Source organism: Mobula hypostoma, chromosome 13 (genome assembly GCF_963921235.1).
Source record: "Mobula hypostoma chromosome 13, sMobHyp1.1, whole genome shotgun sequence".
Classification (NCBI taxonomy): Eukaryota; Metazoa; Chordata; class Chondrichthyes; order Myliobatiformes; family Myliobatidae; genus Mobula; species Mobula hypostoma.
The window spans coordinates 61,128,428-61,154,484 of record NC_086109.1 but is presented as its reverse complement, the minus strand read 5'-3'; the positions used below and the strand labels follow the sequence as shown (position 1 = coordinate 61,154,484).

Below are 26,057 nucleotides of genomic sequence, written 5' to 3'. Positions count from 1 at the left end.
GTTCATCAGCTTCAGGATGGTTCTCAGAACATCTTGAAAAGCTCCTGCTCTACTGAGCAGTCACTCTGTTCTGTATTCCCCAGCACCAAACTTTATTTTAAATATCTCCCCCACCCTTAGCTCTGTATTTAAAGGCTTCTCATCTCAAATGTATTTTAATGGAAAAGTGACCTCTTTGAATCATTAACTGTCTCTCTCCCATGTGCATCTATGTTAAAGTCAACAGACAATTATAACGTAAAGAATATTTATTATCAAAATTCTGACAAGCAAACATATACAGCCCAAACATGATAAGAGAACAAATGAAGTGAACTGCCACTTGGTTACAGCAACACAAACCAGTCTTTCCTGTATCAAATTCTGATTTGCATCGACAGTGGTCCCTGGACTTAACAGCTGGATGGCAACAGGATGTATAAGTTCCAGGTGATAAGAGCTGTCGACTGACAAATAAACACAAGCTCAATGCTCATCCCTTCACTAAATTCAAAGCTTCATATCCAAACCCAAGACTGTGGAAGTTTAACCAACACAAAAGGAAGCATCAGTTGCCATTGGTAACAGTATCCGTCTCCATTTCTTCCTCCTCAACTTCTTCTGTAGGACCTGCAAAAACAACGCACACTGTGACTATCATTTTAAATTTGCTACTCAGAGATTAAAGATTTCAGCAAGTGTCAATATAAGAGCTGTACAAAACCAGGAGTTTACAACTCAGCCACAGACAGAATACAATTTCCAACTCAAAACACTTTAGGAAAAGAACGTGCAGAGTAGGGGATTGAGTACGCCAGCATCAGTGACCCAGAGTCAGCATGGACCACTGCTTCAGCAAGCAGATTCCATTTGAAGACTTGCTTCAATTATTCACCAAAGCTTTCCTGCCAACTAGTGGAAACACCATCACTAACAGTCACACCGCTGGCTGCTCGGAAGGCGCTACTCATCTTCAATATTACATTTGGAGGCATTACAGTGACTTCTAGAGCAGTTGCTCGACTCCAAGTTCCATCATGGAACCAGCTTACTATGAGCAAAGAGAAAACATTTTAGGGATGTTCTCCAAGTATCAATGAAAAATGCACCCCCCCCCCCACACCGATAAGGAATGTATCTGACATAAAGGGAATGCAGGGAATGTTTACAAGGTTGTTGGGACACTGGGACTGCCATACAGGAAGGGAATGAGTAATTAGAACTCCACTACACTTTAAAAATAGTTTAGAAATGAGAAAAAAGTGGAGCAAGGACGGTTTAATGACTCCACAGGGTAGAATGAGAACTCTTCTCACAATTGGAGCTTAGAACCAGGGGTCACAGCCTCAAATTGCGGTTAGGGCATACAGGACATAAATTAGGAGAAATTCCTTAACATAAGAAAAGCAAATCTTTATCCCAAGGGCCACGTGCTCGGTCATTGACAGCAATCAAAATGGAGATTAATAGATTTCTATATCTTTTCCAACACTTCCTTGAGGCATGGTGCTCCAGAGCATTGTTTCATTAAAAGCACAATATTGACGTAAGCAATGATTGTCCAAGCCTCTCGTATGCAAATTGAGCACCATGCTGTTAAATGTTCCATGAGCACAACTGGGTGCACACACCTACATTATTGTTGTTGTTCCTCTCCGCGCCTTGTGGTGCATCAGGCAGCAACACTGCCACTTCTTAAGCATGCGTCTGTTTTTTTTAAACAAAGCCAAGTTGCTAGCTCAAAGCTCAATCCATCACACATGAAAAGCATGCAAGCAGCCAGATGGATTTGAATGCAAAACTAGTCACCTCAAGTCCAGTGCGGATGCTACCACACCACCAGAGAGCACGCAACCCTACGTACTGTTAAGTAATTTAGCTCCCCCCACCTGCCCATATCTCGGTTGGCCAAGAACTTTGCTTCTATAAATCATGAAATGTTTTGGACATCTTGTGAATTTTCCCTACACTTCATCATGGTTGAAGTTACAATTCCAAGGCACTTCAAGCAACAAGAATTTCTTCCTAGTGGATGCATCTTTCCTCTACTAATTGTAGTTTGAGGAAGGTGGGGCATTGAGGCCAATGGCTAAGGGAGTCATGTATGCAAGTACAGCAAGTATGGATGTTGAGGGTTGATGTTCAGCCTGAGCTCAATATTACATCAATAATTTGTAATCACAGTTGAGCTGTACAGGGCATGCAGATGGGTTTCTATCTGTCAGCTTACACTACAATTTGAGAGTGGAGGTGGCAAGGTCTGTTGATGTACTGATACTAAAAAAAAATTGCCTTTGTTTATAGGAAGTGCAGCTCTACCGAAAGACTTGGACAAAGGGCTAGCAGAACCAAACCACAATTACAGAAAATTTAAAGCACAGACCATTTAGCACCACATATCTACAGGGAAATAGAGCAACCAATCTAACCTCACTTTTCATCATCATGTCATAGCTTTTCTTGTGCAAATCCAAGTTACAGCTCAAACATGTGGTTTGCTGCCTCTTATCAATCTTCCTGATGGTGAATTCCGTATCACAGGATCTTTCAACTGATTTTAAATAGAAATCCTCCGATTTTTGAAAAATGAAAAAGATACTCTATCTAGATCCTTCATACATCATAATTAAATCTCCCCCAAATCTACTGTTCTAGAAATCCAACCCCATCTGATCTTTCATCAGAAAAATCCCATGTTCAATCTCAAAGAAATAGAAAGCTTAAGCTTGAGCAGTTGCGATAAACTTTAATGGGAATCCAATCAATGTCTATGAAAGGAGAGACAGGGGTTTGTACAATCTAACAGTTTGCTCCTTTTTGAATGTCTAGTTGAGGGGTTACCAACCTTCTTTATGCCATGGACCCCTACCATTAACGGAGAGATCCATGGACCCCAGGTTGGGAACGCTTGAGATTCTAATGGCATAGGGAATTCAGCACCAGAAAGTAGAATAATTAGTCTGCATAAAACAATGCAACACATTACTGGCAGATTGGGCTTGGTGGGGAAAAAAGGAACTTTCCTTTTCCTGGACCATTTGATTTTGCAGTGCTTGCTTTGGACTCAAGACTTCCTACCACTCACCAGTTTTGTCTCTGCCTGGGATTTGTCCAGCCTGTAGCATCCCTTTCAGTTTTTCCACCTCAGCCAGAGTTGATGCATTTGCAATAGCATTCTGCAAATGGAACAAAAACAACAGTTTGAAATGGTGTTGTCCAATAAATATGTCATCCTTTGTCCTCTTCACAAGCCTGCCGTTTCTGTAATTGCCACAGCAACCAGTTGCCCCCATTGTGAAGGAGCTAACAATGTACCAACCACTCAAAGCAAAGAAAAACTCGGGGCTTTGGAACTAAAACTTGCCAAAGCTAGTAAGAATATTTTGAAAAAAAAAAAGGACAAATCTTCTGCAGAAAAAATATTTTGGCATCCTAGGTAATAGGTAGTGACTTTATACACAAAAGAAATTATATTACCCCTATGTATTAATTAGGATAAATGATATACAGGAGTATCCTCTCAAAAGTCACTTTAGGGTTAATACCAGAAGGTAAAAAAGACCAATGCACAAGAGTAGTGAACAGGTTTCCCCTCTCCTTTCCTCTTCAATTCACCACTCTGGCCTCCTCTCTTATCCTCCCCCACCTATCATCTCACCCTGGTGCCCCTCCTCTCCTTTCTCCAATGGTTGACTCTCCTCTCCCAGACTCCTCCTCCTCCTGCCCTTTACCTTTTCTACCCATCACCTCCCAGCTTTTTACTTCATCCCCCCCTACCCCCACTCACCTGGCTTTACGTATCACTTTCTAGCTTGTACTCCTTCCCCCTCATCTTCTTATTTGCCTTCTTCCTGCTTCCTTACCAGCCTTGATTCAGTTTTTTGGCTCAAATTGTTGACTGTTTATTCATTTCTAATGATGCTGCCTGACCTGTTGAGTTCCTCCAGCATTTTGTGTGTTTAACCAGTTAAATGCTTATTTTTGTCTATACTCCATCTCTGTGTTTGAGAGAGTACACACAAGGAAAACCAATCAGGCAAAATTCTTTAGCTTTTGTTCAATCCACTGTGTATAAAGACCTGTTAAGTTTGAGCCCTCGAGGACAGCACCAGAGTGGAAGAGATAGCATGGTTAGTCAGAGTTTGAAGTCACCCAGAGTCGCAAGGTGGGGTGAAGGCCAGAAGTGAAGGACTTTAGCTACACCAGTCACGTTACCACAATACAGAAGATAGTGATTAGTTTGGGGCCAATAAGAGCAATAGGAGTTAACCCAAATTGTCAGCATTCAGCTTGGCCCTTTGCATATAGAAAGTCACTTAGGGCAAGTTGCTTTTTACTGAGATCAAATTATTTCCAGTTTTAGATCTGAATTACAAAAATGACCATATTAACAATTTGAACACAAACAAGAGAAAAATCTGCAGATGCCAGAAATCCAAGCAACACACACAAAATGCTGGAGGGAACTCAGCAGGCCAGGCAACATCTATGGAACAGAGTATAGTCGACGTTTCAGGCCAAGATCCTTCAGCAGGACTGGAGAAAAAATAACTTAATTTAAAAGATGAGGGGAGGGAGAAATAAGGTGATAGGTGACACTGGGAGGGGGAAGGATGAGGTAAAGAGCTGGGAAGTTGATTGGTGAAAGAGACATAGGGCTGGAGAAGGGGGAGTCTGACAGAAGAGGACAGAACAGAACAAAGGGGGGGAGGCAGAGGTGATGGGCAGGCAAGAAGAGAGAAGAGATAAGGCAAGAGAGGGCAAAGGGGATGGGGAATGATGGGGGGGGGGGTGTCAAGTTCAAGAAATCAATGTTCATGCCAACAGTTTGGAGGCTACCCAGACGGAATATAAAGGTATTGTTCCTTCAACCTAAGTATGGCCTTATCACGACAGTGGAGGCGGCCACGGACAGACATATCAGAATGGGAGTGGGAAGTGGAATTAAAATGGGTGGCCACTGGGAGATCACACAGTTTCTGGCGGATGAAGCTTAGGTGCTTGGCGAAGTGGTCTCCTAATCTACATCGGATTTCACCAATGTGCAGGAGGCCACATCGGAACCACTGGACACAGTATATGACCCTAACAGACTCACAAGTGAAGTGTCACCTCACCTGGAAGGACTGTTTGGGACCTTAAATGGTAGTGAGGGGAGGGGGAGGTGGTGTAGGGGCAGGTGTAGCAGTTGTTCAGCTTGCAAAGAGGGATGAATGGAGATGGGAGTCACATAGGGAGCGATCCCTGTGGAAAGCAGAAAGTGTGTGTTGGGGGGGGGAGATGTGCTTGGTGGTGGGATCCTGTTGGAGAAAATGCAGAAGGCGTAAGTTGTTGAGAATTATGTGCTTGACGCGGTGGGGTGCTAGGTGAGGACAAGAGGAACCCTATCCCTGGTAGGGTGGCAGGAGGATGGGGTGAGAGCAGGCGTGTATGAAATGGAAGAGAAGCAGTTGAAGGCAACATTGATGGTACAATAATTTGAACTGTCCTTTCCCCAGGCTAGCTCCAAGAACTTGCCATTGTGGAACTAAAATAGCCATTTACTTGGATTTACATATTTATGCACATTTTCCCCTTCTGATAGAGTCATCAAGAGTTCAGATATAAAACATACAACGATTGGTGCTAGCAATGTACCAAACCTAGACAGTTACGGCCATTTAACCTACCTGCTCTCTGTTAGCTTTAAAAACATGCCTAGTTTCTCAAACACTTGTGCCCATCTCAACTAACCCCAGTGTCCACTTCCCTATTCTCTCCCTGAAGTCCTGGGCCTCACTAAAGCCACTGTTCAAATTACAGGACATCTTCTGCCCGATTCAGATAACTTTTGAAGAAAAATAAGTGAAGTTTGCCCACACCACTCCTGGTTGCAAAGTATTCTCAAACAAAAAAGGCCAAATTTGTAGAAGTAGTAAAATTAATGTCTCAGAACTTGGAGCAGTTAAAAATTAAACACATTTAAATTTGCAGGACGGGTGAAACTGGATGCTGCATTGAACAAAAGGAACATCCGTAAAAGGGTGGAGACTGTGAGTAACACAGAGGACGTGCGTGAAGGCGTATTAATTGTAGCTAATTAATTTCCTGTTTGCATCTCCTCCAGATGGACAAAGTCAAAGGAAAGTTCTGCAAATATTGTAGTTATTGGGAACCTAAAATAAGAGAACACTAGAAACACCCAACAGTTTAGGTAGTATCAGAGGAGAGAGAAAATTATTAGCTTGATCTTTCAAACTGTAATTGTGTAATGGCCGTTGTGACAAATGGTGTGTTAACTTTTATATCAAGACTTGATTAGAGGAACAATAAAGGCTTTTCAACTGAAGGCAGCCCACTGACACCAAACCCAATGTATAGTGGACAGATCTGATTTGCTTACTCAAGAGATGCACCCGCCACAGAGGGAGTGCTGCAAAGTTTCACTAGAGCGCTCTAGGGATTTTTGAGGGGCTGGTTTTCTGTCTGCAAAGAAAGATAGAATGTACAGGGACTGTGTTGTAGGGGTAGGAATAGTGAGGGCTAATCACTAGTAAATAGCGATTTGGATTGTGCTAATGTGGCAACAGGGAACTGAAGACAAAGCCGAGAAGTAGACATAGGAGTTGTTGTTGGATTCCAAGTTTCAGGAGCTTGATTAATTGTGCTATAGTGTGCATCCATCGTTGTAATAGAAAAGTGGATTAAGTAGAGCCATGGAATGCAGCAGTGAAGACACCCAAGCAGACATCCCACCCTGCAAAAACTCATTTCAGGGAGGTAGCACCATCAATTTGCGGGAGACTCCCGGAACTTCCGGGAGAGGTGGGATGTCTGCAATAGAGTAGCTCCTTAGCAGCTAACCAGCTAGTTTAAGTAACATTAGGTATGCTAATGAACAAATGACACCTGTTAAACTCACCTCAACATGTCTTTTACAGTCTTAACCCATCATGGGCAATAGAAAAGTCACTGTTGCAAACAGTGCAGCGAGCAACACTGGCGTTACTTTTGACCCCTATTAGGCAGGGGTACACTTCAGTGTAGTCTGGGGTGACGTACGTTTTATATTTTGTTTTTTTGGAACACTCTGCCACTCTGACTTTTTTTGGAACTCTCTCTCGTGCGCGCGCTCTCACTCGCGCTTGCTTTCTCACTCTTGCTCTCGCTGTCTCGCACACTTACTTTCTCACTCTTGCTCTCGCTGTCTCGCGCGCTTGCTTTCTCGCTCTTGCTCTCGCTGTCTCGCGCGCTTGCTTTCTCGCTGTCTCGTGCACTTGCTTTCTCGCTCTTGCTCTCTCTCTTGTGGTTGCTCTCACTCGCGCTTGCTTTCTTGCTCTTGCGCTCGCTCTTTCTCGTGCATTCTCTCACACTCGCTCTCAAAAAAATCAATTTCTGGGACATTGTATATAATTTGTGGGCATCAGGGACCAACTATTAATATGTGGGAGACTCCCGGAACTTCTGGGAGAGGTGGGATGTCTGCCCAAGTTTCAGGAATTTCATCACGTTTTAATGTGCAGCAGTATGTAACAGACCTGTGGACAATCACTTTAATCAGTAATAAGATTACCGTTACCCAATTACCTACCTAGTCTGTTACTTAATTCATCTCCCTTTAGCCAGTATTGAATTCAACCTATAATTTTACTGGTAACCTCATCAACTGAGAAAGTGCCAAATTCATGCTCAGGTAGATCAGTTTCGACTGGTCTCCTGCCGTGCACCAGCTTTATTAGTAAATGGCCTTTCAGTTCACTCCTACAGACTGTATTGGAATCTGAAGAACGAGAGGAAGTCACGGAAACTCATAAAAGTGGTAAAAGCTTTGACAAGTTAGATGAAGTAAAGATGTTTCCTTCAACTAAAAATTCTTCGAAGGGGGGCAGTTTGGGAATATAAGGTAGGCAATTCAGGTTTGAGATGAGGAAACATTTTCAAGGTAAATGTTTGGAATTCTTTACCCTGGAAGCTCAGTCACTGAGTCCATTCCAAAGAGGGAAAAAAAAGGTAGGTTGCCCATAATTCTGATGAATGACAGAGCGATTCAAAGGCAAGAAGGCTTACTCTTGCTTCTTATATGTTCTCAAAATAATATATCCATTAATTTGTCACAGAAACACCAGTGCCATTTTACCAATTATTCCTCTCACTGCCCAAAGAAAATATATCAAAGTAGCTAACACAGTGAGGGGAGGGGGACTCCCACCACCCTCCCTCCCTCCATCTGATTTACAATTCTCTATTTTGTTGGGTAAAATTATGGAATTATGGTGCAAATGTAATCAGTCATCACCCAAGGGAATAATTCACCCACTGATGTTAGTGCTTTGTTCCCGCACTGAACATTTATTCAGGAGAGACTTTGGATAACTTAAGTCAAGTTACATATTACTTTGTGATTATTTCCTCTTTTTTTCCCTGATCAGACAAAAGTCTTGTTCATACATTATTCCCAGAAACATTCCAGACCCTATCCTGTGGTATTCCCTCGTTTCACTTTCCAATACCAGCATTTACCGTTGAGAGGTCCATTTAAAGTTGTAGCACAGACGAGATTATTACCTTAATTGCTTCAACTTCAGGTCCAGAAGGTCCTGTTTTCTTCTTCTCCCCTGACAATCCTGCACCTGGTGTGAAACTTAAAACACACAATTTAGTCAATTAAGCTGTCACACACAATCTTCTCTGGACCTTTAAAGCCACAATATTTAAAAACCAGTGCAGTATCTGATCTTTTCATTAACTGATACATTTTACAGCACTTCCCTGAACAGATCACTACTTGAAATAACTTCCCTCAGAAACACAAAGATGCTGGGATGCTAGTAATTGAAGTACTTGAAGTAGCCAGCAATTTGGAAGCACTATTTATTAATCCTTGATAAGTCAACAACCTCTAACAGGTTAAAAAAATAAGCCCAAATTTGCAGTGTTTCTGAGGCAAGACATCAAGTTAAATTTAGTATCTGTATCTTACGTCTTTGTTTTCTTGGTTATATCCTTTGCAAGCTGTGCCCCACGTTTGCCTTTGAACATTCGATCCGCTTCCTGACGTTCCTGCGACGATACATCACATCCAGTTACAGTCAAACTGATTGGCTTATCCCAGAACAGTAACATTTTGCCTACCCCCGTACTTTTAGGAACTCCAATATATAGTTTATACTAAACCACATCCTAACAAACCAGGAATTAGGGAATTATAATGGACTCCCTTGAATGTCCACCCCTCACATCAAGTTGTTACAATGAGAAGAGTTTCACTGGGCTTTGCCACGTAGCCAGTCCATAACACTTCAGTTGAGTAACAATCTGTGTCTCCCTGCTTCCCAGCTCCCTCCCCCCGCCTCCCCCCATCAAAAAAAGAACCTGGGTCAGCAATTGTGATCATGCCCAGACTCAGGACTAAGTGAATCCAAAACTGTCCCAGATTTGTGTTTAAAAACTTCTTGGCAAATTGCTCCTGCCCCAATGGGTAGCTTTGCAGTAGTGACAGGATCAAGCATGGGAAAGACCACATGCAGATGCAATCAAGTCCACAATGTATCTAACATTAATTTGGGTGAAATCTAACTGTGACGAATGTGCATAGGAACCAATCACATGTCAGAGCAGCATATTGAACAGGTAATGATGAAATATTCAAAGCACAGATTTCAAAGTCAGCACGTTATTTTACAGGAAGTCAATACACTTATTACTCTTTAAGATTCTTGGGATGTTTTACATTACATAAATGCAAATTTCTGTTAATCTCCAAAATAATTAGCAATCGATTAACAGTGAAGGTATTTGTTGATACATATTCCCAAGACAGTTATGCATACATAAAATCTAACAAACTTTCTGGAACTGGTGAAAAAGCAGTGTGGTTCTTACAAAATAACATTACTACCCAGTTACTTAATTCAACACAATCAATTGTTAAGAGCAGTTTACAATGTCTAAAGAATTCAGAATAACAGCAAAATAAAGATACTCTCAAAATCCTGAAATCATTGCTTCAGAAAACTCTTTAACAATAAAGCTCAACCTGTACCTAATCCAAGATAGAAAGGAATCCAGCAAAATAACTTCCATGACTGTGAAAGCAACACAGCCAGTATTTTTGGATTTAGCACAAGTTTTGGTTATGAACCTGGATTAAAAAATGTGGTTTAAGAAAGCTGCAAGCAGAGTAAATGATTGGTTTTTGAAACTAAGGATGGTTGACTGTGGTGTTCCCAAGAGCCAGTGCTGTTACCGCTGCTTCCTGACTTGGAAATAAACTGCACTGTTGAGTAAAATTACAACAAAGTACCCACCACCAGTCAATCACCCAACCAACAAGATCAATTCAGATTTCTGTTTTACAAAGGTTCACTACACAGAAGTACTATTCAAATGTGTGGGTGGGAGAAGAGAGGAGGAAAGAATCAACAGCTGCTCCATAGTGTGAACAATGACAGAGCACAACAGCACACACCAACATTAAGTTTCAGCTTCGGATCTGATGTGAGACATTACTTCGACTCAGTGCAAGCTGGTGGAAAGGACCAAAGGCCCAAATCAGAGTTTAATACTAGCCTCTTGTCCATAATACAAAGGGATGACAACGACGATAAGCAGCCAGAGCTACAAATTTCAAGTGCTTAAACAAACAACACAAAACTGAATTCTTGTCTATTTATACCACTTTTAAAATCAAGAATTCAAGGAACAGTGGCACAAGTGGTGAAGCACTTGGGAAAAAGTTCGGAGGCCTGGATAACTACCCAGAGACATGCTCAAGACCTGGCAGAACAGCACAGGGATCTAAATTTAAATTGATAACCAGTGCCCTGATGCACTCAGGGACTATCATCCCCTCAGGCATCATTAACAAATTGAAATTTTACTCAGCAATGCAGTTTATCTCTAAATCAGGAAGCAGCGGTAACAGCACTGACCCTTTGGAACACCACAGTCAACCATCCTTAGTTTCAAAAACCAATTATTACTCTGCTTGCTGCTATCTTAAACCACTTTTTTTAATAAAATTAAAAAAGTCCAGGTGAAGCTGGTCCTCTGCTTCTATGAGCCTCAAATGCATTTTGTGATACCTTGTCAATATGAATTTAAAAGGCACTTGACAATACCCTTTAAATGTAGAATACAACAGGCCATTCAGTCCACAATGTTGTGCTGATCTTACAACCAACCCTGAGATCAATCTATCCCTTTCTTCCTACAGAGCTCTTCATGTTTATGTCATTCATGTGCCTGTCTAAGAGTTTCTTAGAAGTCCCTCATGTATCAGCCTCTACCACCACCTATAGCATGGTGTTCCACACAAAATTTATTATTTTAATTTTTGTTCTTCGGATATCTTTTTGACTAATCTACACTGAAATATTAATAAGACATAGCTTTTTACAAATCATACTGGCTCCCAATAGTAAACTTTGCGAAGTGTTTGGCAATTTTTTTCCCCCTGATTATCATTTCTAAAAGTACAACCAGCATTAATATACCATTGGATCAGTTTAGAGTTGCCAGGAAATCCCTATATCTTTCTCAAACAAAACCACATTTGGAATTTCCCATTCCTTGCCATCTCCCCTGTATTGAAGGATTAGAAGACTGTGGCCAGTTAACTATTTACACAGTAATTTCCCTTAACCTAGAAGGGAAAGCATTTGCAAATCAATTTTCACCTCATTACCTCCATGTGAGATATTTTGGTAACATTTTTCGCCCTTAGTAAATACTAATACTCAGTATTCCAGCCTTGCTCTGTGCTTCAGTACATTTTGTCTTCAGTAACCTACTATTTACAACCTTCAGGAATTCTGCAGATGCTGGAAATTCAAGCAACACACATCAAAGTTGCTGGTGAACGCAGCAGGCCAGGCAGCATCTATAGGAAGAGGCGCAGTCGACGTTTCAGGCCGAGACCCTTCGTCAGGACTAACTGAAGGAAGAGTGAGTAAGGGATTTGAAAGCTGGAGGGGGAGGGGGAGATGCAAAATGATAGGAGAAGACAGGAGGGGGAGGGATAGAGCCGAGAGCTGGACAGGTGATAGGCAAAAGGGGATACGAGAGGATCATGGGACAGGAGGTCCGGGAAGAAAGACGGGGGGGGGGGGTGACCCAGAGGATGGGCAAGAGGTATATTCAGAGGGACAGAGGGAGAAAAAGGAGAGTGAGAGAAAGAATGTGTGCATAAAAATGAGTAACAGCTGGGGTACGAGGGGGAGGTGGGGCCTAGCGGAAGTTAGAGAAGTCAATGTTCATGCCATCAGGTTGGAGGCTACCCAGACGGAATATAAGGTGTTGTTCCTCCAACCTGAGTGTGGCTTCATCTTTACAGTAGAGGAGGCCGTGGATAGACATGTCAGAATGGGAATGGGATGTGGAATTAAAATGTGTGGCCACTGGGAGATCCTGCTTTCTCTGGCGGACAGAGCGTAGATGTTCAGCAAAGCGGTCTCCCAGTCTGCGTCTATCAGTCAACCTTCTATGTGCCATTGCTTTCATACCCTGAGTCTTATTTCACTACCCCACCCCAACATCACTCTCTCATGAGATGCATCATATACCCTTTGCTAGTAAAGTAAATAATCTGGAATTCAACAACTTGTCTCAGTAATGATCACCACAAAATTACAGGCATACTGTAAATAATCTGTTTCTTCATGACCTTCAGAGAAAAATACATTCCTATCTGGTCTGTACTTGCATATAGTTCTCTTGAAATAGAACAATGGAATAGGAAAAGAAACCCAAATTAAACATCTGGCTGACGTTGGCATCACACTGAAATGTCCTCCCTGCCCCGTGAACTCAAAATCCTAATGAACATTCCATTCTGTAAAAGAGTCCAGGTTGGCGAAAGATGTCCCACAAACTGCAGCACAAAGAGGAGAAAATCCTCCTCCAACCTGAACGCGACCTCATTGGGGCGGCCATGGACTGGCATGTAGGAATGGGAAGTAGAATTGAATTGGGTGGCCACCAGGAGATCCAGCGTTTTCTGGTGGACTGAGCATAGGTGCTCGGTGAAGCAGGCTCCCAATCCACTTCAGGTCTCACCAATGGACGGGAGGCTACATTAGGAGCTCCGGTTACAGTAGATGACCCCAACAGGTGGAGTGGTTTTGGGGCAGGTATGGCACTTGCTCTGCTTGCAAGGATAAGTATCAGGAGGGAGATCGGTGGGGGATTGACAAGTTATGTGAAGGCTGCTGGAGTGATAGGTGGGTAAAAGAGAAACCCCAACACTGGTGGGGTGGGGAGGATGGGTTGAGCACAGCATTGATGGTGGAGGAAGGAAAGCTCCTTTCTTTGAAGGTGGAGGACATGTGACGGAGACAGAGGAACTGAGATAAGGGGATGGAATTTTTTTTAAACAAGTGACAGGGTGGTAAGAGGTATATTCCAGGAAGCTGTGAGAATCACTGTAGCGTACCAGACAAATAGCATTACATACCATATTCACCCACCCTGTCCAACAGGCTAGCTGACCAGAGCTGGCAGTACGCTGGAATGCAGACAGGAGGGCCAGAAAACATACTAAATTACAACAGCAAAGAACTAACTGTTGTCCTCCAACCAAGCTGCGCTACAAAACTGGCAACTAGTGAACATAAGTAATCTATCTTGTCCATAAAACAAACCAAATCCAGCTGCTCATCCCGTGGCCAGCTGATGGAAGATACATTTGCAAACACTGACCAAAGAGCTGAAATCAAACTTTCCAATCCACCTTGACCAATATTCCATCAAAGCAATAACATTTCAGACATTTAGGTTCATATCCAAGTTTGTTACCACCCCAAACATCTGAAATCTTGAAGCACTCACACCTAGCCAGAGACTGGAAATAAATTCCATCTCAATGTACATGACCAAAGTTAAAATTGCCCGTTTCTGAGCTAGATCCACATCATTGTGTAAGGAAACTACCCACAGCACATTTTCTGAGCCTACCATCAACAGAAGCATTGACAATTTGATCAGTTCTATGTACAAGATTAAAATTGCCTACAGTTATTACACTACCTTCATTTTAACTAATATATTTTGTCTAACAATGCAGCTACTGCTTCTGGGGTTGGGGAAGTGTGCCAAGATTCTTTTGGCTCTATCTTTAATTTTGGCCTTCCTTAAGCCACAGCAGAACCATTTTTAGACTTCAGACCCATTTATGCCATTGGTTTCCATACAGTGACCAACACTGCAGTTGCTCCACAAACAATACAAACTTCCTTACCACTACCATAGCATCTCTTTCACTCTTTTCTGAATGTCAACCACACCATGGTCAGTTCAATCAAGTGCCTTTTTGTTGTAATCTTCAAATGACGTACAAGTAATTTACTGTAACGCTGCCCTCTGGGTCTCCATAACTGCTATGTATTCACAACCTCTGACCCCTTACCAAGCTAAACCCCATGAGTAACCATCTCCTCCCTAATGTCAATGGCCAAGCTCAAATTCAAACTCAATTTGAGCCTATGTTCCTCAAGATGCAGATACTCCCTACGTGTATTAATTCTCCACAAACCCCTGCATGCTCATTATAAAACAACAGCTCGATGACCTTCGTCTGGTCAGGGAGAGCAAGGAGGTGATAGAGAGGAGTGGAAGGCAGGTGGTCACGCCGGGGCCACGGGAGGCAGACAAGTAGGTCACGGTTAGGAGGGGGAAAGGGAAAAGGCAGGTGATGGGGAGTACCCCGGTGGCTGTGCCCCTTAACAACAGGTACTCCTGTTTGAGTGCTGTTGGGGGGGGACAGCTTACCCGGGGGAAGCGACAGTGGCCGTGCCTCCGGCACAGAGTCTGGCCCTGTAGCTCAGAAGGGTAGAGCAAGGAAGAGGAGGGCAGTTGTGATTGGGGACTCGATAGTAAGGGGGTCAGATAGGCGATTCTGTGGACGCAGTCCAGAGACCCGGATGGTAGTTTGCCTCCCTGGTGCCAGGGTCCGGGATATTTCTGATCGTGTCCAAGATATCCTGAAGTGGGAGGGTGAGGAGCCAGAGGTCGTGGTACATATAGGTACCAATGACATAGGTAGGAAAAGGGATGAGGTCCTGAAAGGAGAATATAGGGAGCTAGGAAGGGAGTTGAGAAAAAGGACCGCAAAGGTAGTAATCTCGGGATTACTGCCTGTGCCACGCGACAGTGAGAGTAGGAATGAAATGAGGTGGAGGATAAACGCTGCGTGGCTGAGGGATTGGTGCAGGGGACAGGGATTCAAGTTTTTGGATCATTGGGACCTCTTTTGGCGCAGGCGTGACCTGTACAAAAAGGACGGGTTACACTTGAATCCTAGGGGGACCAATATCCTGGCGGGGAGATTAGCGGGGGCTACTGAGGTGACTTTAAACTAGAATGGTTGGGGGGTGGGAATCAAATTAAAGAGGCTAGGCGTGAGGAGGTTAGTTCACAACAGGGGGATGGGAACCAGTGCAGAGAGACAGAGGGGTGTAAAGTGAGCGTAGAAGCAAAAAGTACTAAGGAGAAAAGTAAAAGTGGCAGGCCGACAAATCCAGGGCAAGCATTAAAAAGGGCCACTTTTCAACATAATTGTACAAGGGCTAAGAGAGTTGTAAAAGAGCGCCTGAAGGCTTTATGTGTCAATGCAAGGAGCATTCGTAATAAGGTGGATGAATTGAAAGTGCAGATTGTTATTAATGATTATGATATAGTTGGGATCACAGAGACATGGCTCCAGGGTGACCAGGGATGGGAGCTCAACGTTCAGGGATATTCAATATTCAGGAGGGATAGACATGAAGGAAGGGGAGGTGGGGTGGCGTTGCTGGTTAAAGAAGAGATTAACGCAATAGAAAGGAAGGACATAAGCCGGGAAGATGTGGAATCGATATGGGTAGAGCTGCGTAACACTAAGGGGCAGAAGACGCTGGTGGGAGTTGTGTACAGGCCACCTAACAGTAGTAGTGAGGTCGGAGATGGTATTAAACAGGAAATTAGAAATGTGTGCAATAGAGGAACAGCAGTTATAATGGGTGACTTCAATCTACATGTAGACTGGGTGAACCAAATTGGTAAAGGTGCTGAGGAAGAGGATTTCTTGGAATGTATGCGGGATGGTTTTTTGAACCAACATGTCGAGGAACCGACCAGAGAGCAGGCTATTCTGGACTGGGTTTTGAGCAATGAGGAAGGGTTAATTAGCGATCTTGTCGTGAGAGGCCCCTTGGGTAAGAGTGACCATAATATGGTGGAATTCTTCATTAATATGGAGAGTGACATAGTTAATTCAGAAACAAAGGTTCTGAACTTAAAGAGGGGTAACTTTGAAGGTATGAGACGTGAATTAGCTAAGATAGACTGGCAAATGACACTTAAAGGATAGACGGTGGATATGCAATGGCAAGCATTTATAGGTTGCATGGATAAACTACAACAATTGTTCATCCCAGTTTGGCAAAAGAATAAATCAAGGAAGGTAGTGCACCCGTGGCTGACAAGAGAAATTAGGGATAGTATCAATTCCAAAGAAGTAGCATACAAATTAGCCAGAGAAAGTGGCTCACCTGAGGACTGGGAGAAATTCAGAGTTCAGCAGAGGAGGACAAAGGGCTTAATTAGGAAGGGGAAAAAAAGATTATGAGGGAAAACTGGCAGAGAACATAAAAACGGACTGTAAAAGCTTTTATAGATATGTAAAAAGGAAAAGACTGGTAAAGACAAATGTAGGTCCCCTGCAGACAGAAACAGGTGAATTGATTATGGGGAGCAAGGACATGGCAGACCAATTGAATAATTACTTTGGTTCTGTCTTCACTAAGGAGGACATAAATAATCTTCCAGAAATAGTAAGGGACAGAGGGTCCAGTGAGATGGAGGAACTGAGTGAAATACATGTTAGTAGGGAAGTGGTGTTAGGTAAATTGAAGGGATTGAAGGCAGATAAATCCCCAGGGCCAGATGGTCTGCATCCGAGAGTGCTTAAGGAAGTAGCCCAAGAAATAGTGGATGCATTAGTGATAATTTTTCAAAACTCGTTAGATTCTGGACTAGTTCCTGAGGATTGGAGGGTGGCTAATGTAACCCCAATTTTTAAAAAAGGAGGGAGAGAGAAACCAGGGAATTATAGACCGGTTAGCCTAACGTCGGTGGTGGGGAAACTGCTGGAGTCAGTTATCAAGGATGTGATAACAGCACATTTGGAAAGCGGAGAAATGATCGGACAAAGTCAGCATGGATTTGTGAAAGGAAAATCATGTCTGACGAATCTCATAGAATTTTTTGAGGATGTAACTAGTAGAGTGGATAGGGGAGAACCAGTGGATGTGGTATATTTGGATTTTCAAAAGGCTTTTGACAAGGTCCCACACAGGAGATTAGTGTGCAAACTTAAAGCACACGGTATTGGGGGTAAGGTATTGGTGTGGGTGGAGAATTGGTTAGCAGACAGGAAGCAAAGAGTGGGAATAAACGGGACCTTTTCAGAATGGCAGGCAGTGACTAGTGGGGTACCGCAAGGCTCAGTGCTGGGACCACAGTTGTTTACAATATATATTAATGACTTGGATGAGGGAATTAAATGCAGCATCTCCAAGTTTGCGGATGACACGAAGCTGGGTGGCAGTGTTAGCAGTGAGGAGGATGCTAAGAGGATGCAGGGTGACTTGGATAGGTTGGGTGAGTGGGCAAACTCATGGCAGATGCAATTTAATGTGGATAAATGTGAAGTTGTCCACTTTGGTGGCAAAAATAGGAAAACAGATTATTATCTGAATGGTGGCCGATTAGGAAAAGGGGAGGTGCAACGAGACCTGGGTGTCATTATACACCAGTCATTGAAAGTGGGCATGCAGGTACAGCAGGCGGTGAAAAAGGCGAATGGTATGCTGGCATTTATAGCGAGAGGATTCGAGTACAGGAGCAGGGAGGTACTGCTGCAGTTGTACAAGGCCTTGGTGAGACCACACCTGGAGTATTGTGTGCAGTTTTGGTCCCCTAATCTGAGGAAAGACATCCTTGCCATAGAGAGAGTACAAAGAAGGTTCACCAGATTGATTCCTGGGATGGCAGGACTTTCATATGAAGAAAGACTGGATGAACTGGGCTTGTACTCGTTGGAATTTAGAAGATTGAGGGGGGATCTGATTGAAACGTATAAGATCCTAAAGGGATTGGACAGGCTAGATGCAGGAAGATTGTTCCCGATGTTGGGGAAGTCCAGAACGAGGGGTCACAGTTTGAGGATAGAGGGGAAGCCTTTTAGGACCGAGATTAGGAAAAACTTCTTCACACAGAGAGTGGTGAATCTGTGGAATTCTCTGCCACAGGAAACTGTTGAGGCCAGTTCATTGGCTATGTGTAAGAGGGAGTTAGATATGGCCCTTGTGGCTACAGGGGTCAGGGGGTATGGAGGGAAGGCTGGGGCGGGGTTCTGAGTTGGATGATCAGCCATGATCATAATATATGGCAGTGCAGGCTCGAAGGGCCGAATGGCCTACTCCTGCACCTATTTTCTATGTTTCTATGTTTCTAACAACTTGCTGGCAGCCCTTAAGAGCGGAAGATATGGAAATGCCATTGTCCAATTGTGTACAGTGTAATCTTGAACTGACATTAGTCACATCTACTCTGCCATTTATAGATTTCTTAGCATTATCTTAACAGCAAGTAGCACCTCTACCTCACAGCATGCACCGACAGGAAAAGACAGTTAAATAGAATACTAGAGAGAAACCATTTTTCTACAAATATAATGCGTCACACAAGGGAATAATTCCAGCATTCAGTCAGAGCTGAGGCAATGAAACTAAGCACTCCAGGGAGTATTTTCCTTCTCATTTCAGAGAAGACATCACCATACAAAGACTGACGTGATTGGATACATTGATGATCTCTCACAAAACAAATCCTTCAATGTAAAGGAACCTCATTCCACAGTGTAAAGATATACAGATAAACTCACGCTCAATGGTTACGTGATGTTATGTCATGCTTAAATTTATAGAAGATCCGTTGTTCAATTTCTGAATCTAGCCAAGACTTTCAAACATTGTGGGGACCATTTTTGAACAATTTTCAAAACCTTTGACTTGCTGTTAAAGTACAGATGGGACTTACTATTAAGGTACAGATGGTGGCTAATAACATATTTCAATTTATGATAAGGATTTTTATTTCCTTTTTTCTTTCTTTACCAAACAGCTTTGATCTTGGTAGTGGGTTTAATTTTTTTCTGTATAATAAAATTATTACACTTCAATATTACAATTTAATTTACATGAATATAGGGTAATGTGATTGCAAGTGTGATTCTAAGATACTGTATCTGGTATTATTTTATCTTTTTTGATTTATATCTTCTTATACTTTGTATTCTTTTATGTAGAAACTAATAAAAATATTGAAAGAGAAGATATACGGCAAACAAACTGCACAAAATCTAACCAAAATGTGCTGCAGCAGCTGGTCCAAACCATACCTTCAGCTTCACCTTCTGGAAATCCAGGACTCTAATTTGTGGAACTTTGTGGATTACGTAAAGTCGATAGTGTTTCTTACTCGTTACAGGATTCCGCAGGAGGCTGCAAAAATCAGGGTTCATTGTTTTTAAGTGCATTTGGCCTAACAAACCATCAGTACAGTCACAATCTCACTGAAAGGAGAAAAAAGCAGGAAACATAGGGTGACATGGAATAGAACAAGTTAATGGCTTGGCACAGATGCTGTCATGTGAGTTGGCAGATGGCTTCAGAAAAACAGCAGGAAGATGCAGGGTTCAGTAGAAAGCCGGCACAATAGAAAATAATCATTTTGCAGGTCACTGCTAGTGCTTGGTTTATAATTGGCTGACATCAGGTCATTAGGACTCTGCAGGCCACAGTGACCAATGCAGAATATGTTTTCAGTTAAGTCCAATCTAAGCAGCATCAAAAACAAGAGAAAATCTGCAAATGTTGAAAATCTGAGCAACACACACAAAATGCTGGAGGAACTCAGCAAGCCAGGCAGCACCTTTAGAAAAGAGTACAGTCGACGTTTTGGACCAAAACCCTTCAAAGGTCCTGCTCTTTTCCATAGATGCTGAGTTCCTCCAGCATCTTTTGTGTGTTGCTATAAAGCGGCATCAAACGATGCTTGTGAAGAACATGGTGTTACACTGCCATCTGCTGACAACAAACACAATGACAACCTTAAGATCCAGGTCAAATTGGAAGTTCAGGTAAATTTATTATCAAAGTACACGTCACCATGAACAACCCTGAGATTCTTTTTCCTGTAGACATTCTCAATAAATCCAATAACCATAATAGAATCATTGAAAGACCACACCAACAGGGTGGACAACCAGTGTGCAAAAGACAAACTACAAATACAAAAAGAACAAGTAATAAATAAGCACTAAATATCAAAAACGTGAGATGAAGAGTCTCTTAAAGTGAGCCTATAAGTTGGGGGAACAGTTCAGTGACAGGGGCAAATGAAGTTGAGGGACGTTATCCCTTCTGGTTTCGGAGCCTGATGGTTGAGAGTAATAACTGCTCTTGAACCTGCTGGAGTGGGTTCTGAGGCTCCTGTACCTTCTTCCTGATGGCAGCAGTGAGAAAAGAGCCTGGTGTGGGTACTGAGGGTTCTTGATGATGGATGCTGCTTTCCTGTAACAACACTGTGTAGATTTGCTCAATGACAGGAATGGACACATGGTCAAAGCTCACAAACTGGCTAGTTGGACAATTCAGGTTTTCTTGCTCCAACAAGATGCCTTTTATACAAAAACTTCCAGTCAGAAATTTTGAGTTTATCAGCACCCAACTAAAATTTAGTGTGGGTTTTACAACGGCTGGAAATGTGTATTCTTACATTGATGGGCTCCTTCTCTCCTCACAAAACATTAAAATAAACAAATAAAATTCAACAAGGTTCTCTATTGATGATCCAAACTGGTACTTCACAGTGGACAGAAGGGCATATGCCACAGTTAAGTCATGTATTTTTATTTACCAAGTAGACTGGCCAGGCTCAACATGTCAGTTACATACCACAGTCACAGATGTGTCATTCAAATCAGATACATTGCTTCATAAATACAATCAAAACCAGTCATGAATAAACTCCTCTCAGGCTTCCAGCTGGGTACAGGTATCCATTGTAACCGACATTTCGATGATAAACTCTGCTATCTTCATTAGGGATGATGCCTGGTACATCTAGTCTGGTGGAATCTGTACCCCCCCCCCCCCCACCCCGACCTCCGATTAGTTAGTCCTCACCCATTCAGATTCCCACCTTGCTTATAATTGAATTCCAGTTCTTAAAGCGAGACCTTCATCTTAGTTAAAATTCTTTTCCTCTAGTTTTATTTTAATGGCTTCCTTTACCAGACAGTCTCAAAAGCCATTGGCAAGTTGCAGTAGTTTTGTGCACTTGTTCCACAAAGTGAGAGAGTGGAAACCTGATTGGGTGAGGACTAATCAATAGGGACAGACTACAGGGGGTATAAATACCAGTGGACTAGACATGCCCAGGCATCATTCCTGATAAAGATGGTAGAGTTTGTCATCAAAACGTCATTATAATTGATACCTGTACCTGACTGGAACCCCTAGCGAGTTTATTCGTCATATACACCAGGAAAGCACCAAGTCCTTTTTCAAAAATAATACACAAGCAGTGAGACTTCGTTAAGAGAAGACGTGTGATCAGATGTTGCCTAGCATAACATATAACACTGTCACAGAAACAAGGCCAAATAGCCACATACTAGTCAATAATGAACGTACCTCAAGAATGAGAGGGACTTGATGGTTGAAAGTGTATCTAGATCCCCCTATGGAGAAAGGAAAAACAGATGAACACTAGCAAGGCAACAGATGCAACAATGTTATTCACTGATGTTACCAGGACTGGAGGGCTTCAATTACACTAATGATAGCACAGGATGAGTTCTTTCTCCTGGGGTGTAGCAAGCAGCATGCTCCATCTTTTTCCTAGGGTAAGAGAGTCTACAACTAGAGGACACAAACTTAACATGTAGGGAAAAGTTTAAGAGGACTTGAGGGACAATTCCCTGTGTGCAGAATGAGCTGCCAGAGGAAGTGGTAGTAGCATGTACAATCACAATGCTTGGAGACACAGGACAGGAAATTTTAGAAGGATCTCGGCCAAGCAAAGGCGAATGGGACCAACTTAGCCAGCTAATTTTATCAACATTGTCAAGCTAGGCCAAAGGGCTTGTTTCCATGCTGTATAACTCAATGATTCTTAAAGGCCAAGGAAATTAACAACATGCGCTCAAATGCTTATGAGTTTTCATTTAAATGTTGTTCGTCCATCATGGACGTCGATGAGGACCTTGATGGTGTCGAGACTAGCGTGTGATTTGGATTTAAGTGAGGGAGAGTTGCACAGCGTCAGCCTCACTCTCTCTTCCCAATTCCCATCTGGATCCAGTGGCAAGACTGTACTTAACTACTGGCTATGCAATCACGCACCAAAATGAGTTCTACATTCTTAACGCAAGGGTTACTCCGAATTTTTCATCTGATTTCTTTGTAACTATTACTGTAGATAATTAGATTTGCTCCTTCCAAAGAAAAAATATTTAAATCATTAGTTATTTCTCAACCATGTCATTTCAAGCAAAACATGTAACCTAGCATACTGATTATCCCTAGGAATCATTCCCCTCCCCAGACTGACAACATTGCATTTAGAACTATGGACATAATTACAGGAATAGCCTGAACAGAGTCAGTGAAAGATTAGTATAACTTCACTCAAATTCTGATCTTCCAGAAATAAAGTTACCCCCAAATCTTTTTGCTCTTCCACTCCAATAAGGTTATTACTTTTAAAGTAATATGCAACTCCTAGTTTTTTTTTTAAACTGCATTACTACCACGGGCCTGGAACTAATTTGACGATGCAATGGCCAGTGTAAGAGGTACCCAATGCTTTCCTTAACCTGTTGTTGTCCATTCCTACCCCTCCCCCGACTGTAAATTGTCTGACTTCAAGCTCTCAAGAATATACTGTGGCTGCTCCTAAATGTGCTTAAAAAAAGTATATTACATTCCTAGTGCAGTATTTTTTAACCTCCCTGTGGTGTTGGGTTCCACCTTTTTGCTTCTGCATTACAGCCTCCTGAATACCAGTGAGACCCGACGTAGATTGGGAAATGGCTTCATCACATCTACACTATACCCTGCCTGAAAAAGCAAGATCTCCCAGTGGCCACCAGTTTAATTCCACTTCCCATTCCCACATGTCTATCTATGGCCTCCTCTACTGTCACCACGAGGCCACTCAGATTGGAGGAGCAACACCTTAAATTGTCTGAGTAGCCTCCAACCTAATGGCATGATCACCGATTTCTCAAACTTCTCCCCCCGCCTTCACCATTCCCTTTTCCCTCTCTCACCTTATCTCCTTACCTGCCCATTACCTCCCTCTGGTGCTCCTCCCCTGACCTTCTGTCCTCTCCTCTCCTACCATACTCCCCCTTCTCCAGCCCTGTATCTTTTTCACTAATCAACTTCCCAGTTGCATATTACTTTGCTACACTCCTCTCCCCTCCCAGTTTCACACATCATCTTGTGTTTCTCCCTCCCCTCCCAACACCTTCTAACTCTTGACTCATCTTTTTTTTCTCCCTCAATCCCACTGAAGGGTCTCGGCCCAAAACGTCGACTGTACTTTCTTCCATAGATGCTGCCTGACCTGCCAAGTTCCTCCAGCCTTCTGTTTGTGTAGCTTGGGTTTCCAGCATCTGCAAATTTTCTCCTGTGATTCCTCCTATTCTGAACTTCGTTCCTTGTCCCCTGACAACCTATTATAAACGTCTGCATACGAAACACCTTCAAGTCTGAGTTAGTATCAAGTGTTGCAATGTCCTGCAACAGTCTTCTCCATATTCACTGAGGCAGCTGCTTAATTGCAAGTGAAAGTAACTGCGATGCTGAAAAATCAACAAAGCAGCTGGACACACTCAGCAGATCGGGCAGGAGCCATGGAGAGCACCCCAGAAGTCTCAGACCCAAAAAAAGTGGTTTCACAGGTGCCATCAAATTTGCTGAGCAATTGCAATATCCCCTATTGTGAACCATTTAATATTTCAGTGTTGATGAGGTTATCCCATTGTTCCACACTTGCATCTGGATTTCACTTTTGGGTACTTGTGGATTATTTTGCCTTATGTTACATGATTTGATGATCCGTTTCCTTTTTGTCCCTTAAACTGTTGTTCAACCTTCACTCGGGCATGTTCTACTCTCCCTGTCATGTTCTGAGGTATTTTTGCACCCTTTACCCTCAATTTCCCCGTCTTTATGCTGCTAGTGTCTACTGAGGGTTTACTGACATTCTAACTGACAGGCAAGAATGCTACCACCGAGCCTTGTGTGTCCATACACTTTGATGGGCATAGCTTCCAACATCGAGGAGAGACTGTAAAGAAAGGCTGCAGAGTCAGTCAGTGCAGGAGCCGTTGCATTTGGCCGCCCACTGCCTAGAACCAACAGTATTCACATTTCACACTGTTGCTGCACTCACCAGCTCCTGTAGATTGTTGTTGGTGAGCACCAGCTCCTGCAGGTTCGGCAGGGCCTGCTCAAGGCCTTCACCTATCCGACTGAAACGACATTTTATAGATCATTACTACCAATACCTGCAAATCACCACGTACCATGAGTAGGAATGGTTTTATGCAAGAAAATATCCTAACAGTTCAATCACTAAATCAGAAATCACATCAAGTCTACTTCACTGCAGGTACTTTATGATGTGCCATGTCCAGAGCAGGGTTTCCCGACCGTTTTTATGCTATGGACCCCAGGTTGGAAACCCCTGGTCTCAACCGGAGACCGACTGTCCAGCCCATCACAGTGTACTAGCTAAAAGTACACACAATTACCTTATGTAGCATTTTCCCTTTGCACTTGTCTGTAGAAAACTGTCGCTAATTGGCACCCAGCACTCCTTTGACATTCTAATTAATGCATTTATAGAAATGTATTAGTTTCTACTAGCTGAAATTCTTATCTAACTTCTTAAGAATATGCAATATTAAAACTGGCTCATAAATCTGACACATTTTCACCTTTCAGTTTCTGAACAACTTTAATATTTACATGAAGTTATCCAGTTTTGTATGCACTTTAATGACTTCCCACTGGAACACATTAAGCCTTCAAATTCTCATTTACAACGTTACCTACCAATGCATGACTTAAATACACACGTGCCCATTTATCCCACCATAAAACATACTCTGGCAACAGTCCTTTTCGGCCAGATTGAGCAAGTTCACTCACCAGATCCGATTGTTGTTCAACAGTAAGCTCTTCAATCTGCGGAGCAACGGAAAGCCATCCAACTTCCGAATTTCATTGTCGGAGAAATCAATAGAGTCAAACTGATCCAAAGTCGCCCCCAGGTTCTCCACAACGGGGATTTTATATCCTACAACAGACAGAGGGTTCGGTGAGACAAACCAGGACCGAGCCGCAGCTTCAGTGGGAGGGGAGACCGGGACAGGGTGGGTGGGGGCACCTTCGGGTCGGTGCAAGCAGAGGGAGGTAGGGAGACAGACCGAGGAGCCGGCAGAGAGTGGGGGCAGGAGGCGGGGTGATTCGCAGGCCCGTCGCTGCCTCGGCCTCCCGCCGGCCGTTTCGTTTGTTCCCGCGCTTTGTTTCGGTAGCAGCTGAACCCGGGTCGGCCCGGCCCAGCGGCTCACTCACCCCGGAGGTCGAGCTCACGATCCCGCACCGGGTTGGTGTACTGCGCCGCCAACTCAATCAGCTCAGCCGTCAACTTCACCATGCTGGCCCGCGATTGTCACTCCCGCGAGATTAGGGAGTTGTGCCCTTCCTCCCGCGATGCTTCGGAGCTTTAACGTCACAGTGCGAGTTCGGTCCTTACTCCCGTGGTGCCTTGCGTATTTAACCCACCCTCTCCCGCAATGGATCCGATTTGGCTCCCGGTGCCGTGGTGGAGTTGCGACCGTGCGGGCAATGGCAATGGGTCAGGCCCAGGCCCAGGCCCGGCTAGTGAACAGGAGCGGAGGCGGTGTGAGGTGGCACAGCCGGCCATTGAGTGTGAGTAGGGCCGGGCTGCTACATTAACTGTTCGCCTGCAGCGTCGGC

General features: G+C 43.3%; 1 protein-coding gene across 1 annotated transcript; it reads right to left on the bottom strand.

Moving 5' to 3' along the window:
* Nucleotides 1-237: 237 nt before the first annotated feature.
* snrpa1 (small nuclear ribonucleoprotein polypeptide A') lies at nt 238-25,807 on the bottom strand. Its single transcript, XM_063066520.1, has 9 exons — nt 25,653-25,807; nt 25,227-25,374; nt 24,466-24,544; nt 21,696-21,742; nt 19,397-19,499; nt 8,939-9,018; nt 8,524-8,599; nt 3,065-3,155; nt 238-609 (listed from the first exon to the last, which is right to left on the bottom strand). Exons 1-9 carry the CDS (start codon nt 25,732-25,734, stop codon nt 548-550), a joined length of 768 nt encoding a protein of 255 aa, XP_062922590.1. The 5' UTR covers nt 25,735-25,807; the 3' UTR covers nt 238-547.
* Nucleotides 25,808-26,057: the final 250 nt, after the last annotated feature.